The sequence below is a fragment of the Planococcus citri genome, chromosome 2 (assembly GCF_950023065.1).
Source record: "Planococcus citri chromosome 2, ihPlaCitr1.1, whole genome shotgun sequence".
Classification (NCBI taxonomy): Eukaryota; Metazoa; Arthropoda; class Insecta; order Hemiptera; family Pseudococcidae; genus Planococcus; species Planococcus citri.
Window position 1 is genome coordinate 78,398,505 of NC_088678.1, and position 19,169 is coordinate 78,417,673.

The following is a 19,169-nucleotide window of genomic DNA, read 5'->3' on the forward strand; positions in this document are numbered from 1 at the left end:
TCCTATTAAATCCCCTTAACCTATAACAGCAACATATCGCTATAATATCACTTAAACTTACTGGTGAGAAAAAAAAGTTCAAAAATTTCATTCTTTCCATATTTTTTTCAGATCAACAAAGACTTCCTGGCTGTGAAAGTAACGACGAATGTCCATTATCGGATATCTGTATCAATAGGCAATGCAACAACCCATGCACAATTCGCAATCCATGTGCTCCTAATGCAAACTGTTTGGCTAACAACCACAAAGCAACATGTAGATGTCCTGAAGGACTTGTAGGAGATCCTTTCACCAACTGCTACAAAGGTTGGTTCAAAAAACATTTGCAAAAGATAATACAAATTTCAAGCACAACTTAACTCAAATTATTTTCAATTGCAGTGCCTCCAGCATTACCAGAGTGTACAACCGACTCGGATTGTCCAAGCACCAGAGCGTGCATAAATGAAAAATGTCAAGAACCATGCGCAATTTCCAATCCTTGTGGTATTTTTGCCGAATGTAATACACTTCAACATCGTCCTGTGTGCAACTGCCCTGATGGTTGGGCTGGTAATCCACAAGTTCACTGTTACAAACGTAAGTTATTCAACACCACTGACATCTCGCAGCAACATTCTTAATCTAACCTGTTATTCTCGCACATTTCAGCTGAATGTAAATCAGACAGCGACTGTCTGTATGATAAAGCATGCCGAAACAACAACTGCGTTAGCCCTTGCGCTTCAATATCTTGCGGCATTGCTGCCCAATGTACGGTGCAAGCTCATGTACCACAATGTGTTTGCCCAACTGGTACTCAAGGAAATCCATTGCTGTCTTGTGTTTCTGTGGGTTGTCAGTACAATGAAGATTGTGCTGATCACGAGGCATGTGACAGACTGAATCGTAAATGCAGACCAGTTTGCGAGTCGGATACTTGCGCAGTAAATGCAATCTGCACTGCTAAAAACCATCAACCCATATGCAACTGTTTACCCAATACTCAGGGAAATCCATACGTTGAATGCAGTGGTAAGATGCTCAATTAAAGATGCTCCATCTAATGATGAAACTTCTTGCTAAAATGTGTTGATTAAATTTATAGGCTCGAGACAGACACCGCAGTGTGAAAAAGACTCGGAATGTCCATCCAAACTCACTTGCATTGATCACAAATGCCAAGACCCTTGTCGACAAGCAGGTCGATGCTCACCAGATAAAGAATGCATTGTTCAGGATACATATCCAGTACGAACTGTCATGTGTGTATGCCCACCTGATACAATTTCTAGCAATGATGGTCACTGCAAAGCAATAGGTAAATTGAATACAAGAGTCAAATGATATGAGTACAATGTTGAAGAGCAAACATAACAGAAATTTTTATTCCAGTACCAATCGAGTGTAAAGCTGATTCAGAGTGTAATAATATCGAACGATGTGTCAGAGGCAGCTGCATAGAGGCTTGCAGAATCGATCCTTGCGGTCGAAATGCAATCTGTAATGCAAATAATCACTACTCCGTATGTTCTTGTCCGCCTCATTATGTTGGAAACCCACATGTGGAATGTACCAGTGGTGAGTATGATTTTTATAAAATAATCTGAATACAGGGTTAGGAAAAGAATTTTTTTCAACGCCAACTCAAAACCAACTTCGAGTCAATTTTTGAGTTCGGCGAGAAGTTGGATTGAAACTTAAGTTGTACTCGTGGTTTTCAAAATGGAAAAATAAATTCAAATCATCACAAATTTTGGAAATTGAGCATTTCAGTAAATTTCCTCGAAACAATTTTGACATCATAACAAATTTGGAAAGAGGTGGAGAGTTCGAATTCAAAAAATTTCAATTTTAGAATAGTAAAATTAAGAAAAAAAACAAACTTCAGTAACCCATAAAGCTTGAAAAAAAAAGTGATCAAAAAGTAACCAAAAAGGTGACAAAACCATTTTAAAGCAGAAGAATCACCAAAAAAAAAACACGAAAATTATTATTTTATAGATTGAAATCTTCAGCTTTATTGAAATCTTGTGCTTTTTATTCATTTTTTTTCTGCAAAAAAAAAAAATTTGAAACAATTTGAAAAACTGAGACTTTTGGAAATTTTTGGCAACAACGTAAAAGTTTTTGCAATTAATGGCACAATGAAGCTAAAATTTGGACTTTTCAACAAAAGAAAGGACTTTTTACTTAATTTGTCATTTTCTGGCAAAAACACAACGTTTTAAAAGTTTGAAAAATGTTAATCGACTTTTTAAAAATTTTCAACGTTTTTGACAGAAAGAAAGCTTTTGACCGCTTCAGCAAAAAGCACGATTTTTTTGTAGATAATTGACAAATTGATACTTTTTGTTAAATTCTGTCAAACGTTGGCATTTGGATTAATTTTTGAAAAAAAAGTGAAAATCTTGAGCAATTTTGCTAAAAAGCAAGCAAGCATTTTTCGAAAAGCAAAAATTTGAACATTCAAACAGAAGCAATTACGTTTCTTCACAATTTTTTTTTTTGGGGGGGGGGGAAGTAAAACTTGCATTTTTTTCGGTAAAAAACGAAATTTCTCGGTACTTTTTTGTAATTGGTGAAAGAAACAAAATTTGTCACGCAAAAATTTGTCAATTTTTGAAAAAACGAGAATTTTTACCAATTTCTGACGAAAAAAAAGACTGATGATTTTAGCAAAATTCAGGACTTTATGGCAAATAATTGGCAAAAGTTTTTAGTAATTTTTGAAAAAAAAGTAAGGACTTTGTGGATGACAGATTTTTTGTTATTTTTGGCGACAATTTTGCCAAAAAGCAGGGCTTTGTAACCGTCACCAAAATGTATGGGAAAATTTGAATTCTTGAAAAAAAAATACAAAACATTGAAAGTAACTAAAAGCTAAATTTGTAACTTGAAATTTGTAGGAATTTAATTTTGGAATTTGAAGGGGAAAACGTGATCCAAGTATATAATTTCAATGTCAAAATTTCAAAATGACAAAATTTTCTAAAATAAATTTGAAAAGCAATCAAAACCTCACATTTACTTTCCATATAAGTCCAAGAGTCTTCCAAAATGAGAATCTTTTCTAGAAAATGATGATGCTGTGTCAAAATGGTACCTATAGGTTTTTTCCTTCAACCAAAAATTCAAAAATGAAAGATTTTCAAAATCAAAAATTTCCCACAACATTTGACCCAGTTTCATTTTAATTTTATCGTGATGTGAAAATGTTTCCTTGTGAGCTGTACCCCTGTCTGAAAACATCCATCTTTATAAAATTTGGTAATTAACACAAGAAAATTTTATTGCAGTTCCAACCGTTCCAATACCATCACCAATCCCAGAATGTACAAGGGATGACGACTGCCCATTCAATTTGGGTTGCAATAATCAACGTTGTGTCAGTCCTTGCTCATTGGATGGTGCTTGTGGACGAGGTTCATTCTGTCACGTGCAGAATCATGAACCAGTATGTCGCTGTCCACCAGGTTACACTGGAAATCCATCAACTGAATGTATACCACGTAAGTACATAGAACCATCACGATCAGCATACACAAGTAATAATGGCATTATTTAATGACTCAAAAATTTACAGCAACTGAAACTCAAATAATTGGATGTGTATCCAACTCCGAATGTAGTCCTGAAGAATCTTGTATCAATAAGCTGTGTGTAAATCCATGTAACTGTGGACCAAATGCAGACTGTAGAGTGATAGGTCACTATCCAATGTGCTATTGTAAACCAGGCTACTCGGGTAATCCTCAGTATGGCTGCGTGAAAGGTACGTTTGATTGAATTGAAATTCATGCTTCTTCAAAGACAAATCATCTAATTTCTGTTCTTTTTTCTCTAGTCGGATGCGAATCGGATGATCAATGTAGTTACGACAAAGTTTGCTACAACGGAGACTGCGTAAATCCATGTTTGATCCACGACCCATGTGCCATAACAGCACAATGTTATGGTGACAATCACCGCACCGCTTGCAAATGTCCACCAGGCTACAAAGGTGATCCATTCGTCAAATGTGAACCAGTCGAATGCCACATCGATGCCGACTGTCCACAAGATCGTATGTGTGTTGAGCAGCAATGCATCAACCCTTGCACTGACACCAGGAATCCACCTTGCGCTCCGAACGCCATCTGTTACGTGAGAAATCACGCGACAGGATGTCGTTGTCCGGACTATTTACCGATTGGAAACCCGCTCGCATATTGCGAACGAGCTCCACCACCCACACCAGCTGAACCAGAATGTAGAACCGATGCTAACTGTCCATCGAAACTCGCTTGTATCAGAGAACACTGTGTTAATCCATGCGTTGCTTTGACACCATGTACGAGCACAGCTAAATGCAGTGTCTTAGACAGTGTGCCAGTCAGAACACTCACATGCACTTGCCCAGATGGATGGATACCGAATAAAGAAGGCGAATGTAAACCAGTTGTAGTCAGTAAAACACCAGGTTGCGATTCCAACGACGATTGCCCCAGCAATGAAACTTGTATCAACAGAGTTTGCAGAAATCCATGCAATTGTGGATTAAATTCACAGTGCTTCGTTCAAAACCATCGACCAATTTGCTCTTGCAAAGATGGCTACGAAGGAAATCCAAATACGGTCTGTAAACTGAGTAAGTATTCCAAATCTGAAATCCTCATTTTAATCCCATTACCAGAGACTCTTTTCTAACAACTCAACATTTTCAGTTGGCTGTCGTCGTGACTCGGAGTGTGAATCTGGACGAGCTTGCATCAATGGAAACTGCATAAACCCTTGCATAATCAAAGACCCATGTGGGCCAAACGCCGAATGCTACGTGATCGGCAGCGCTCCACAATGCAGATGCTTAAGCGGCTTCAGAGGAAACCCATACGAACGTTGTAACGTAGTTGGCTGCCGCAGTAATAACGATTGTCCCGAGGACAGATCTTGTATCAATGGCCAATGTATCAATCCATGCGCTTACGAACATCCATGCTCTCCACAAGCCCAATGCCAAGTCAAAAATCACATCGCTTTGTGTCGTTGCCCACCTGGTATGATTGGCAACCCATACACGTATTGCCAAGAGGAAGAAAGACCCGAATGTAGAGAAGATGCCGACTGTCCAGCATTACTGGCTTGCTTCAACAAGAGATGCCAGAATCCATGCGCAGTTTTAGAACCATGCCAAAGACCATCGCAATGCGAAGTCGTCAATACTTTACCAATGAGGACGATGATATGCGTTTGTCCTAGCGGATACATCAGCAGTGGAAGTGGAACTTGCAAGACTATACCAGCGATCACTGATGTGGCTTGTACAGCAGACAGTCAATGCCCGAGTGATCGTGCTTGCATCAATGGAATCTGTATTAATCCGTGTGACTGCGGACCAAATGCAGAATGTCATATCAAAAACCACAAACCCGTGTGCTCTTGTATTCCTGGCTACGAAGGAAATCCAAATCTCGAATGTGTGGCTGGTAAGATTTTGTCAACATTTTTCTCAAAATACTTTTGATCACCTTCTCCATTTTGTTTCATACCCGTTGTGTAAAATTTCACAGTATTAAAGGGACATAAAAGTAGGGCTTGCACTCAATCCCCCCCCCCCCCAACAACTTTGGTTACCAACAAAGCTAGGAAAAAAACCAAAAAGTGAAAAAACCTCCAATGATCGAAACATTTCGACATTGTGAAAAAAAACGACCAAAAAAGTGAGGGAAGGTTTTTTTTGGTAATTTCTGGAAAAAACGAGACATTAAAAGAATTTCTTTAAAATGTGAGACACCCCCTCCCCCCCAAAAAAATTATTTCAGTAACCGAAAAAGAATGAGGAAAGGTTTTTTGATAATTTCTAAAAATAAAATTTTCGTTCAAAAAAAAAAAACAATAGAAAAATGTTGAAAAAATGAGAGATTATTTTTTTATTTTTGAAAAAGTGAAAATAATTCACAGTTTTCGGCGAAAAGGAGGACTTTGACAACTTTGGGCAAACGGAAGGCTTTCTGAGATTCGCTGGCAAAAAATCGAGACTTTTGGACAATTTTTGAAAAAAGTGGACCTCTTGAAATTTTTTTTTCTTTTAAAAAACGATAATTTTCAGCCATTTTGCTACAATAAACATCATTTTGTCAATGCTTGAAAAAGAATGAGGGAAGGCTTTTTTGGTAATTTCTAAAAAAAAAAACGATAGAAAAATCTCCAAAAAATGTGCGATCATTTTTTTTTCAAAAAAATTTTTTTGGCCACTTTGCTACAAAAAATTTTTCATTTTTGAAAAAGTGAAAATAAAATAATTCACAGTTTTTGGCGAAAAGCAAGACTTTGACAATTTTGGGCAAAGGGAAAGGCATTCTGAGATTCGCTGGCAAAAAAATTGAGACTTTTGAACAATTTTTGAAAAAAGTGGACCTCTTGGAATTTTTTTGTTTCAAAGAACGACAATTTTCAACCATTTTGCTACAAAACATCATTTTGTCAATGCTCGAAAAAGAATGAGGGAAGGTTTTTTTCGGTAATTTCTGAAAAAAAAACAATAGAAAAATTTCCAAAAAATGTGAGATAATTTTTTTTTCAAAAAAAATTTTTTGGTCACTTTGCTACAAAAAAATTTCTATTTTTGAAAAAGTGAAAATGATTCACAGTTTTTGGCGAAACGCAAGACTTTAATTTTGGGCAACGGGAAAGGCTTTCAGAGGTTCTCTGACAAAAAAAGTTGAGCCTTTTGCACAATTTTTGAAAAAAGTGGACGTCTTGGATTTTTTTTTTAAACGATAATTTTCAGCCATTTTGCTACAAAACATCATTTTTTTCAATATTTAAAAAGTGAAAATTTCTGACAATTTTCAGCGATAAGCTGCAAGACATCTAGCAAAAAAAAAGGGCTTTTTGACAATTAATGATAAAAAATTAGACTTTTGGACAATTTTTGAAAAAAGTGGACCTCTTTGCGCAATTTTTTTCATTATTTATTTATTTTATGGGTGCCATATACAGCTACTTAGGCTAGGGACACCACAACGTACGAATAAAAAACGATAATTTTCAGCCATTTTACTACAAAACATCATTTTTTCAATCTTTCAATTTCAAACGTGAAAATTGTTGTCAATTTTCAGTGAAAAACAAGACATTCAGCAAAAAAATTATTGATAAAAAAATTGGAATTTGGGACAATTTCTGAAAGTGAAACTTGATGGAATTTTTAGAGAACAGAAAGTGAAACGAGTTTTCGTAATTTTTTTTTGCATTTTTGAAAAATCGAGAATTTTTGACAATTTTTGACGAAAAGCAAGACTGTGATAATTTTAACAGAAAAAAAGTATTTTTGACAATTTTTGACAAAAAAGATGGGACTTTTAGAAAAATTTCACATTTTTCAATTATTTTGGTAAAAATTGAGAGCTTTTGTACTTTCATTATTATTTTTGATTTTTTCAACAGCAAAAGCAAGGCTTGATAATTTTTGCAAAAATGTAGACATTTTATTCAGCAATAATTGGCCAAAAAATAAAGTTTTTTCGCAATTTTTGTGAAAAAGCGAGACTTTTGGACAGCAAAAAAAGGAAGGTCTTTCGATAAAATTTTAGTAAAAAAGTAAGACATGTGAATCATTTTGAGATACCTACCTAAATGTGAAACTTTGTCATTTTTGGAGGGAAAATGATCTTAATTTTTGGTATTTTCTGGAGGAAAAAACTCTTTATCTTTTTTATCAAGTAAATATTTTTGTCAATTTTCGAAAAAGTGAGAATTTCTGTTAATTTTTGGCAAAAAGCAAGCCTTTGACAGTTTTGAGCAGAAAGTAGGACTTTCGGGAAATTATTGGTAAAAAAGTGCAAAAAAATGACCAAAAAGTGACTTGTTTGCAATTCCCAGGAGAAAGTAAAACAATAAAAATTTTTGTTTTTGTAAAAAAAATTGAAATTTTTGAAATGTTTCCAACTTTTTAGTGAAAATACCTACAAGACTTTTTGGCAATTTCTGGAAAAAAAGCGATACCCACTTTTGGGTAATTCGATGGAAACGATTTTTGCAATTTTTAGTAAGAAACGAAACTTTTTGGCAACTTTAGCAATGACAGATTTGATAAAATCGGGTCAGGTCAAATCAGACCCAAGAAATACCTGGATCGGATCAGATCTAATCATTTATCCCTTTGAACCCTTCAAAACCATCCAACGATTCATAATATACTCGAATTAAACGCATCTATCTATCTCTGATTTCAGCTGGCTGTAAGAGCGATAGTGACTGCTCTGGACAACACATGTGCCGAAACCACGCCTGTGTACCAGCCTGCGCCCCAGATGGCACTTCTTGTGGCACAAGCGCAAATTGCTACGGCATACAACATCGTGCAGTTTGTGAATGTCCACCAGGTTTAGTCGGCAATCCACAAGTGGCCTGTTCTTTGGTCACTTGTAAATCAGACAGCGATTGCCCGAGTGATAGATCATGTATCAACAAGAAGTGTGTCAATCCATGCGCTCAAAGCAAAGAATGTGTCGAACCAGCCATCTGTGTGCCTCTTAATCATAAAGCAGATTGCGCTTGCCCACCTGGATACCTAGGTTCTGTGGCTACTGGCTGTGAATTACGTAAGTGTGATACTTCTTTAATCAATTGAACACATTGTCAAATGTTCAGCAAAGACCTTGCACTTTTAACGCTCAAATTATTTTATAGCGAAATCAGGCTGTCGTTCAGATTCCGAGTGTCCATCTCAGCAAGCTTGTATCAACGACAGATGTATCAATCCTTGCGCAGAATCTCAACCTTGTGGTACAAACGCCATTTGCACCACTTTCGATACAGTTCCTGTGAAAACCATGATTTGTGAATGTCCACCAGGGTACGAGGGCAATGCTGTGATAGCCTGCGCTGAAAGTAAGTCCAAATCTTTAGGATGCAATAATTACCTACATTTGGCACATCAGATTTTAACAACGGTGTATTTATTTCAGTACCAAAATGTCCAGTTGAGAAAGGATTCATTCGCGACGAACACGGTAACTGTGTTTGCCCACCTGGTACTGCTTTGAATGCATACGAAGAGTGTCGCCATTGCGTACCCGAGCTCGGTTATAAGATCGACGAATCGGGGCACTGTGTGTGCGCTTTGGAACGTGGTCTCATTGTCAATAGTCGAGGCGAATGTGTTTGTCCACCAGAGCATGGTTACGAACTCGATTACTTTGGCAACTGTATACCAAGTATGTCCATAAAAATCCCTCCACAGTATACTTTTCACACTTGGAGAAAAAAATCACCTACTAATCACTTCTTGCATATTTCAGAACGACCTCCAGGCTGTGATAGCAACGATGACTGCCCAGATCATCTGTACTGTATTAATCGAAGATGTGAAAACCCTTGCGAAGGCCAAATCTGTGGCAAGAACGCATACTGTAATGCTACAGACCATCAAGCCATTTGCACGTGCCCACCAAACCATCATGGCAATCCTGAAGTTGAATGCGGTACGTACATGCTTCAACTTCTACTCTTCAAATTCAAATTTTAGTCTGGTTTCAATCTAATCGTGGCCTTTTTTTATGATACAGTTCCTACAGCACGAAAGGACGAGTTCCCCAAACCAGAAATGGTTGTCAGTTGTTTATCAGACGGTGTCCAGGTCCGAATGGAACTGACTGATGCTGGTTTCAATGGCGTCTTGTACGTCAAAGGACACAGCAAAGAAGAAGAATGCAGAAGATTGATTTCAGTTCCTACAACCAGTCCATCGAGGACAGAAATATTCAAAGTACTGTTCGGATCTTGTGGACTAATTCACGTCAATGTAAGTAACCCTCCACGAAACCTCTCCACTTTTCAAGATAAATCAATCTGAAATCTCAAACAAAATCCATTTCTGTTCACAGGGCCAAGCCAGTTTCGTGTTAGTCATACAAAAGCATCCAAAATTAGTCACTTACAAAGCTCAAGCATATCACATAAAATGTGTCTATGCCACTACCGAACAAAACGTCACTATTGGTTTCAATGTATCCATGCTAACGACAGCTGGTACCATTGCCAATACAGGACCACCACCGACTTGTATGATGAAAATAGTCACATCATCTGGCCAAGAGATCAGCTCAGCAGAGATTGGAGAGAATCTCATGTTACAAGTTGACGTGCATCCGACAAGTAGGTTTTAAAAAAATGTCATTTACAGATTTGATATAGGGAACCCCATCAACTAAATTGTGTTTCAATTTTTTTCCAGGTATTTATGGAGGTTTTGCCAGAAGTTGTGTGGCCAAGACCTTAGATAATAATGTCGAGAACGAATACATCGTTACCGACGAGAATGGTTGTGCTACAGACCCTAATATTTTCAAAGAATGGGAGTACAACCCAGAAACCCAATCATTGACTGCCGAATTCAACGCCTTCAAGTTCCCAAGTTCCGATAACATCAGATTCCAGTGCAATATCAGAGTTTGTTTCGGACGATGTCAACCAGTACGTATACACGTAATTTTTAAAACTGCCAATGCAGGCTGCCAGTGGCGGACTGACCTATGCTGTTACCTGGCAATCGCCATGGGCCCCGAGACACCAAGGCCCCCCCCCCGAGCCATGTTTAAACCAAAAAAGACGATTTTTCACTTTCTCTGACAACATTTTTTGCAAGCTCTTGCCCTCGCTTCGCTCGGACCAGTTTTCTTTTCATTTCTTTGAAAATTCAAATTTTTAATTTTAGTATAGGTACATTCAAATCCGAAAATTGTGTGGTGAAAAAAATAAACTCATCAGTCATCTCAAAAAACATTGTTTTTTACCTCTCAAGATACAAATTTTTGAAATATTCTGCTCTCACTTCACTTGGGCCTCTGTGGTTTTTTTCAAATTGAGATCGAACTTTCAGAAAAAATCTATTTGGTATTCAAATTTCAAGAAATGTTCTAACCAAAAAAAAACACTTTTCATCTCAAAAAACGTTATTTTTCTACTTCTTGAAACTAACTTTTGCTCTCACTCTGCTCTGAGTCTGTTTGCTTTTCATTTTCAAATTTGAAATTTTTAAAAAACAAGTCATGCAAATTCTGAAATTTTGAGCTAAAAAGGTGAACAATTTTTTTAAAAACATTATTGTTTTTACCTCTCGAAACACGAATTTAAGCTTTTGCTCTCGCTTTGCTCGCGTCGATTTTTATCTCTTCTCTAAACCAAAAAAATCCATTTTCGAAACTTCCATAAATTAAACAGGGAAAATAAGAAATTTTTACGAGCCCAAATGCGAATTAATTATATCAATTGACAAAATTGTCATTTCATCTTTTATTTCACTTATAGTCAGGGAGCCCGCATAAGGACCTGGTCCCCTCCCCCCCCCCCTCCAGTCGATCATCCGGGACAACTTTTTCCTTAAAGGGGGAGTCCTAAGGAACATTTCTAGCCCTTGTACTAAAAAAAAAGTGGCCCTACTTATAAAATGGCGTTCATTTTGATAGACAGATCAGTCGAAATCGCTGATTTTGCGTTCCGACATAGGACTTGCACAAAAATTTTCAAACTATACAGAGGTAGATCGAAAGACAAAGCAAAAATTTATCACCTGTCAAAATTTCAAGTGCTAAAGTGCGTTTTTCGATTTTTGGTGAATTTTTGAAAATCAAATTTAGGCTAAAAATGAGGGGAAAAATCAAAATTTTACCAAATTGATCAAGAATGCTGAAATTTGGGATATATCCTATTTTCGACATTCCAAATCGATTGGAAACGGTTTCAAACCGTTTTGAGCAGTTCTGGAGCCTCCAGCAGATTTTTGGAACTCGAAATTCCCACAAAATTTTATCAAATGAAGTTGAAAAGCTGAAATTTATTCTGAAAACAAATTTTAATGCGCTACGAAGTACTACAGGTGAATTTCAAGTCGTTTTGGAGCCTCCAGCAACTTTTTAAAAATTCCTGGAGCCTCCAGCAGATTTTTGAAACTCCAAATTTTCACAAAATTTCATCAAATGGAGATGGACAGATGAAATTTACTCTACACTCCTATTTTAACACCCTCTGAAGACGACTTCAGGTGGGTTCAAGTCATTTTGGAGGCTCCAGCGAATTTTTGAAAATTACTGAAGCCTCCAGTAGATTTTTGAAACTTTAAATTCCCGCAAAATTTTACCAAATGGAGTTGACAAGCTGAAGTTTACTTCCTAAACTAATTTTAATACGATATGAAGTCAACTACGTGAGGGTTTCAAATGGTTTTGAAGCTTCCAGCTACTTTTTGGAAATTTCAAGTTCCCAAAAAACTCCATACGACTGTTCAAAAAGTCGCTGGAGTTTCGTAAACAACTTGAAATCCACCAGCAGTCGACTTTGTAGCGTATCTATATATTAATAGTATGACCGAATTCTTATGACACTGAGATCTCAGCAACGGCTGAACCGATTTTGCTCGGTGACCTCTCAAAAAAAAGGTTTTGACCCGTAGATGTGCAGGTTTTAATCCAAAGTTTGAAAAGTTGCACCAAAAAGCTCAAAAAAGCTCAAAAATTGATTTTAGCCTATACGTATCGCATTCGATGTATACACAGTAGTACGTATATCATACCTTGAAAGAGCATTGAAAAAAGTCAAATGTTGAAGAAAAAAGTTTACAAAAAAGTTGCGCCATAAAGCTCAAAAAAGCTCAATAATTGATTTTTAGCCTATACCTAACGCATTCGACGTATACACAGTAGTACGTTTATTATACCTTGAAAGAGCATCAAAAGAAGTCAAATGTTTAAGAAAAAAGTTCACAAAAAAGTTGCGCCATAAAGCTCAAAAAAGCTCAATATTCATCAAAAAGCTTATTAGTAAGACCGAATTCTTTTGACTGCAAGATCTTAACAATGGCTGAACCGATTTTGCTCAGTGACCTCTCAAAAAATAACTTTTGAAACGTACATATGCAGGTTTTCATCAAAAGTTCTGAAAGTTGCACCATAAAGCTCAAAAAAGCTCAATAATTGATTTTTGCCTATATGTAGCGCATTTGATGTATACAGAGAAATACGTATATTATACCTTGAAAGAACACCAAAAGAAGTCAAAAGTCAATGAAAAAAGCTTACAAAAAAGCTCAATAATTGATTTTAACCAATGACCGGATTCTTATGACGCTGAGATCTCAGCAACGGCTGAACCGATTTTGCTCAGTGACCTCTCAAAAAAATAGGTTTTGAACCATACATGTGCAGGTTTTTATCAAAAGTTCCAAAAGTTGAACCGTAAAGCTCAAAAAAGCTCAATAATTGATTTTCACCTATATGTAGCGCATTTGACATATACATAGAAGTACGTATATTATACCTTGAAAAAGCAACAAAAGAAGTCAAATGTCGAAGAAAAAAGTTTACAAAAAAGTTGCGCCATAAAGCTCAAGAAAGCTCAATAATTGATTTTTGCCTATACTTAGCGTATTTGATGTATACAGAGAAGTAAGTACATATGTTATACCTTGAAAGAGCATCAAAAGTAGTGGAATGTTGAAGAAAAAACTTCACAAAAATAGTTGCACTGAAAAGCTCAAAAAAGCTCAATATTCGTCAAAAAGCTCATAGTATGACCAAATTCTTTTGACTCTGAGATCTCAGCAACAGCTGAACCAATTTTGCTCGGTGACCTCTCAAAAAATAGCTTTTGAATTGTAGATGTGCAGGTTTTTATCAAAAGTTCTAAAAGTTGCACTGTAAAGCTCAAAAAAGCTCAATAATTGATTTTCGCCTATACGCAGCGCATTCGACATATACAGAGAAGTACGTATATTATACCTTGAAAGAGCACCAAAAAAAGTCCAATGTTGAAGAAAAAAGTTTGCAAAAAAGTTGTGCCATAAGCTCGAAAAAGCTCAGTAATTGATTTTAACCTGTATACAGCGCATTTAACATGTATCAAAGAAGTACGTATATTATATCTTGAAAGAGCATCAAAAGAAATGGAATGTTGAAGAAAAAAGTTAACAAAAATAACTGTGCTGTAAAGCTCAAAAAAGCTCAACATTCGTCAAAAAGTTTTGAAGGAAGCTTTGAGCCTAAACTTTTGTACCTATATTTCTTCAACCTTTTAAATCAATCGATTGTATGTAGTTTCAATCACCATCGTAAAAAGCTTAAAAAGCTGACGTTGGTACACTTTTTCAACCTTTGAAATCGATTGATCGCAGTTTCATTCGACATGGAACTTTTCTTTTGTGAGGGGGGGGGGGTGAAAAATAAGGTAACCTTTGAAATCAATCGATTGTACGTAGTTTCAATCTCCATCATATAAAGCTGACGTTGGTACACTTTTTCAACCTCTGAAATCAATCAATTTGTAGTTTCATTCCAAATGGAACTTTGGGGGGGGGAGTGAAAAATAAAGTTTGAAATTAATCAATTATATGCATTTTCAATCTCCATCGTAAAAAGCTGACGTAGGTATGATTAAACAGGGTGTCTAACGGTCCTTCTGGGTCAGTAAAAGTCCTTCTTTTTGCCTATTGGTCCTTTCTTCCGAATTTTCTAATAATTCTGTCATTTAATAAAAATGAGAAATGGTGTTCTTTTACGTCTCAAATGGTATCAATTTTTCACAGCTTTCGCTCAGGCTAGATCATTTTTCTTTTCTTTTCTTTTCTCTGACCAAAATTAAAGAGTAAAAAAATATGACTCCTCAAATCAAAAATAATGCTGTTTTACTACTCAGGAATTGTGAAATTTTGAAAGCTTTTGCCCTCGCTTTGCTCGGGCATTTATTCATATTTTTAACTATGATGACTACCTTACCTATGAAATTTTCTGAAAACTTTCACAGCTTTCACCCTCGCTTCGCTCGGTCAGATTGCAATTCTACTACAACAATTTTCAAACATTTCCTAAAATGGAAAAGTCAACTCGAGAAATTCCAAAAACATAATCTAATCAATGCAAAATTCAAATAAATTTTTTATTCGACATTTTTGTTTCCAACTTCCCTTTTTAAAAAATGGTTCGAACCACATCTGGCCAATTAGTTGGAAAAAATCTTGGCGTGGAAAGGGGGGGAGTTTAGAGTAAAAAATTGGGAAAATCTAGCGACAAAAATTGGAACAATGTCTCAGTCTCACCTCCTCTCCATCTCCCACCACGCATCGTTTCGTCACGCCTCCGAAAATGTTTTGTGTGGAAAGTTTTTGGCTCACCTCTTTTTTATTTTATTACATTAAACAAATTTTTAGTGACTTTTTTGATTACTTTTTGGTTAATGGTAGTCATTAGACAAGAAATTTATCAGGTCTATTTGAATATTACTAATTTTTTTGTTTCTTTTAAAAATTATAAATTTTCGTAGTTTTTTTTGGCAATTTTGTAAAAATGAATGAGGGAGGGGGGGAGGTCAGTAGGTGCATTTTTAAATTTAAAAATGTCCTTCCAAAAGGTCCTTCCAAGGCCCTTCTTTTTAGTTTTCAGATTTTGTTGAACACCCTGTTGAAGTAATTCTAAAAAGTATGTAATTTACAATTGTAGTTTGGAACTTTCTTTTGTGGGGGGATGAAAAATAAGGATTTTCAACCTTTTAAATCGATCGATTTTATTTTCATTCGACATGGAACTTTCCTTTTGGGGGGGGGCTGGTGGAAAATAAGGAGGGTATGGTTAAAGTTTGAAATTGATCAATTATATGTATTTTCAATCTCCATCATGAAAAGCTGACGTTGGTACACTTTTTCAACCTTTGAAATCTATTGATTGTAGTTTCATTTGACATGGAACTTTTTTGTGGGTGGGGGGGAGATGAAAAATAAGGTAGGTATGATTAAAATAATTCTTGAATAAAATCAACACCTAATCAGTATAGATCAATATTTACAACAAAACCGCAATAATAAATTCAAATCAGTAAAATGCAAACCTAATCACCGTAGATCGCTGCAAAACCGGGATAAATATCACCCCCTCTCCCTTGAGTGTTAATTTTCATTGCGTACCCCTCGAGTTAGTTGAAAACGACATTTTTTGGAAATCCTTTGATTTTTGTCATACACCTAATCAGTATAAATCGATATTTACAGCAAAACCGCGATAATAAATTCAAGTACCGAGGAACTTCGACCATTTTATCTTTACAACAATTGATTTTTTTTCTTTTTGTATTAAGATTTTAATTAATAAAAAATATATTTATTTGGGAAATATATAATTGCACGACAGAAAAGGGTGTTTGAACGACAACAGCAAACGACAGTAAAAGCTGTGGTAGCGACAACTTAGGTCTTTACAACGACAGGTTTTCAACGACAAAATAATGAGTCAGCACAACTATTTTTAATTATGAATCACGACAACTCCTCTCGCCAAAAAAGCATGTCTAAGCGACAGAATAAAATTTTAAACGACAGAATAATGTACGACTAATTGAACATCTGAAAATATACGAAAAAACGATTAATAAAATATTGGATTGGTAAGCTAGCAAAAATAATTAAAAATTGCTATGTGATGTTTGAGCTTCCGATGGACTTATTGAGATTGCAATTTGCACAATAATATACCTTTGTGTTCTATAAGAATATGTCAATTTTTCCAAAAAAAATGAAGTTCATGACACTTTATGACATTCATTTTACAAAAACATGGCGTGTGACTACAAGTCGAAAGACATTTGGGGAATAAAATCGAATGTACACCAATGAACGGGGGGCTAAGAATCGCAATATCAAATGTAAAATGTGAACGAGGTGATGCTTGCGTGGACCAAAAAAAAATCATGCTAAGACCATAGAGAAATTTGCTGTGTACACAAAATTTACCATTTTTTGAGAACTACCCATCTATCATCCTACGAAAATTTCTAATTTTTTTTTCATTTTATTCGATTTGTTACTTTTTTGATAAAAATAGATGTGTTGATGGATTAAAATGAAAATAAAAATAGATGTGTTAACAGATATTTCTGTCGTGATTTTTTTTTTTTACTATTGTCGTTCAATTTTTTATTTTTCATGGACATTTTTCATCTGTTGTGCAAATATATGATTGTGGTTCAATTTTCTTTGTGTCGTTCAATTTCTTTTTTGGTCGGGCAATTCTTTTATTTGTCGGGCCTGTCGTTTAGACCACCTATTCTGTCGTAACGATAAATCATACCCTGTTTATTTTAATTTTTAAATATTAAAAATTATTTTAATTAAAAAGTTACTATGAAATAATTACTTTTAATTTTATTGAATGAACCAAAAGCTGTGATACAACTATACCGTAACATATTCTTACATCGTTCCTTCCAATTCTATCTTCCCCCATTCTGACATTGAATCCGTTCAAACGTAGCGCATTTATGCGCGTTGTTAACGGGTTGCTAGTTGAAACTAGTCTTCCAACTGCACTTGATAAAATTTTGTGAAAATTTCAAGTTTCAAAAATCTACTGGAGACTCCAAAAATTTCCAAAAAGTTGCTGGAGGCTCCAAAACAGAGTAAATTTCGGCTTCCAACTGCATTTGGATGAAATTTTGTGAACATTTCGAGTTTCAAAAATCTACTGGAGCCTCCAAAAATGTTCAACAAGTTGCTGGAGGCTCCAAAATAGAATAAATTTCGGCTTCCAACTAAATTTGATGAAAATTTGTGAAAATTTCAAGTTTCAAAAATCTACTGAAGACTCCAAAAATTTTCAAAAAGTTGCTGGAGGCTCCAAAACAGTAAATTTCGGCTTCCAACTTCATTTGGATGAAATTTTGAGAACATTTCGAGTTTCAAAAATCTACTAGAGCTTCCAAAAATGTTCAAAAAGTTGCTGGAGGCTCCAAAACAGAGTAAATTTTGGCTTCTAACTGCATTTGGATGAAACTTTGTGAACATTTCGAGTTTCAAAAATCTACTGGAGCTTCCAAAAATTCTCAACAAGCTGCTGGAGGCTCCAAAATAGAATAAATTTCGGCTTCCCACTGCGTTTGTATGAAATTTTGTGAAAATTTGGAGTTTCAAAAATCTACTAGAGGCTCCAGTAATTATTTTAAAAAAATCGCTGGAGGTACCAAAATTACTTGAAATTCCCCTGCAGTTGACTTTGTAGCGCATTGAAATTAGTTTGCAGAATAAATTTCGGCTATCCAACTCCATTTGATGAAATTTTGTGGGAATTTCGAGTTCCAAAAATCTACTGGAGGCTCCAGAACTGCTCAAAATGGTTTGAAACCGTTTCCAATCGATTTGGTATGTTGAAAATAGGACATATCCCAAATTTTAGCATTCTTGGTTGATTTGGTAAAATTTTGATTTTTACCCTCATTTTTGGCCTAAATTTTGATTTTCAAAAATTCACCAAAAATCGAAAAACGCACTTTGGCACTTGAAATTTTGACAGGCGATGAATTTTTGCTTTGTCTTTCGATCTACCTTCGTACAGTTTGTAAAATTTTGTGCAAGTCCTATGTTGGAACGCAAAATCTGCGATTTCGGCTGACTTGTCAATCTAAATTGCCGCCATTTTGTAAATAGGGCCACTTTTTTTTTGAGTACAAGGGCTAGAAATGTTCCTTAGGACTCCCCCTTCAAGAAAAAAAGTTGTCCCGGATGATCGACGGGGTGGGGGAGGTGCAATAGATCCTTAAGCGGGCTCCCCGACTAACTATAAAAAAATCGCCATTTCATTCGGTTAAATTGGTACTTATTTGTTTCTAATGGCAAATTTTTCGTCTGCCCTCTCAAAAAATCTCATCTTTTTTGCTTTATTGAATAAAGAGACAAAGTAAAAATTAATCGCACAACTTGCATTCAAGTACTCAAACCTGGGAAGAAACAGCACGAGAAAGATTGTTAAGGTGTGAGGGGAAAATTTTGGGGGGCCCATTCGGTGTAGCTACCAGGGGCCCCGAACTGACCCAGTCCGCCACTGAGGCTGTCTACTAAATTACAGGAAGCTAAATTCGTGCTTTCGTGCCAGTAGACACTCTGCAATGAAACTTCATCAAAGCCCCTTCAAATAACACTCTACTTTTCCCTTTTCTACAGGTAAACTGCCGAGGCTTCGATGCCTTCGGAAGACGTAGAAAGAGAGAAATATCAAACGGAACCGATATCGATGTCCTCCACGAGGGTCAATTACGAGAAGAAATCACAATCGAATCGAACGCCATATTCACTGTCGAAAGACGCGAAGAAAGACTTGTTAATCCTACCGAAGGTACTTTCACTTCGATTTATACCTCATCAAATTTTCATACTCTTTTGCAACTTGACTCTA

The 19,169-nt window shown here is 35.9% G+C and overlaps 1 protein-coding gene across 1 annotated transcript in view; it reads left to right on the plus strand.

The window, feature by feature from the left end:
- Window positions 1-19,169, plus strand: part of dpy (dumpy) — a 256,705-nt gene that overhangs the window by 236,070 nt on the left and 1,466 nt on the right. Inside the window, exons 99-115 of the mRNA XM_065347532.1 lie at window positions 112-309; window positions 385-582; window positions 655-1,017; window positions 1,091-1,303; window positions 1,378-1,563; window positions 3,282-3,494; window positions 3,569-3,757; window positions 3,830-4,612; window positions 4,689-5,447; window positions 8,199-8,567; window positions 8,656-8,856; window positions 8,934-9,182; window positions 9,267-9,449; window positions 9,534-9,769; window positions 9,852-10,122; window positions 10,202-10,440; window positions 18,938-19,109. Coding sequence (XP_065203604.1) covers window positions 112-309; window positions 385-582; window positions 655-1,017; window positions 1,091-1,303; window positions 1,378-1,563; window positions 3,282-3,494; window positions 3,569-3,757; window positions 3,830-4,612; window positions 4,689-5,447; window positions 8,199-8,567; window positions 8,656-8,856; window positions 8,934-9,182; window positions 9,267-9,449; window positions 9,534-9,769; window positions 9,852-10,122; window positions 10,202-10,440; window positions 18,938-19,109 — 5,022 coding nt within the window. The remainder of the gene's footprint in view (window positions 1-111; window positions 310-384; window positions 583-654; window positions 1,018-1,090; window positions 1,304-1,377; window positions 1,564-3,281; window positions 3,495-3,568; window positions 3,758-3,829; window positions 4,613-4,688; window positions 5,448-8,198; window positions 8,568-8,655; window positions 8,857-8,933; window positions 9,183-9,266; window positions 9,450-9,533; window positions 9,770-9,851; window positions 10,123-10,201; window positions 10,441-18,937; window positions 19,110-19,169) is intronic.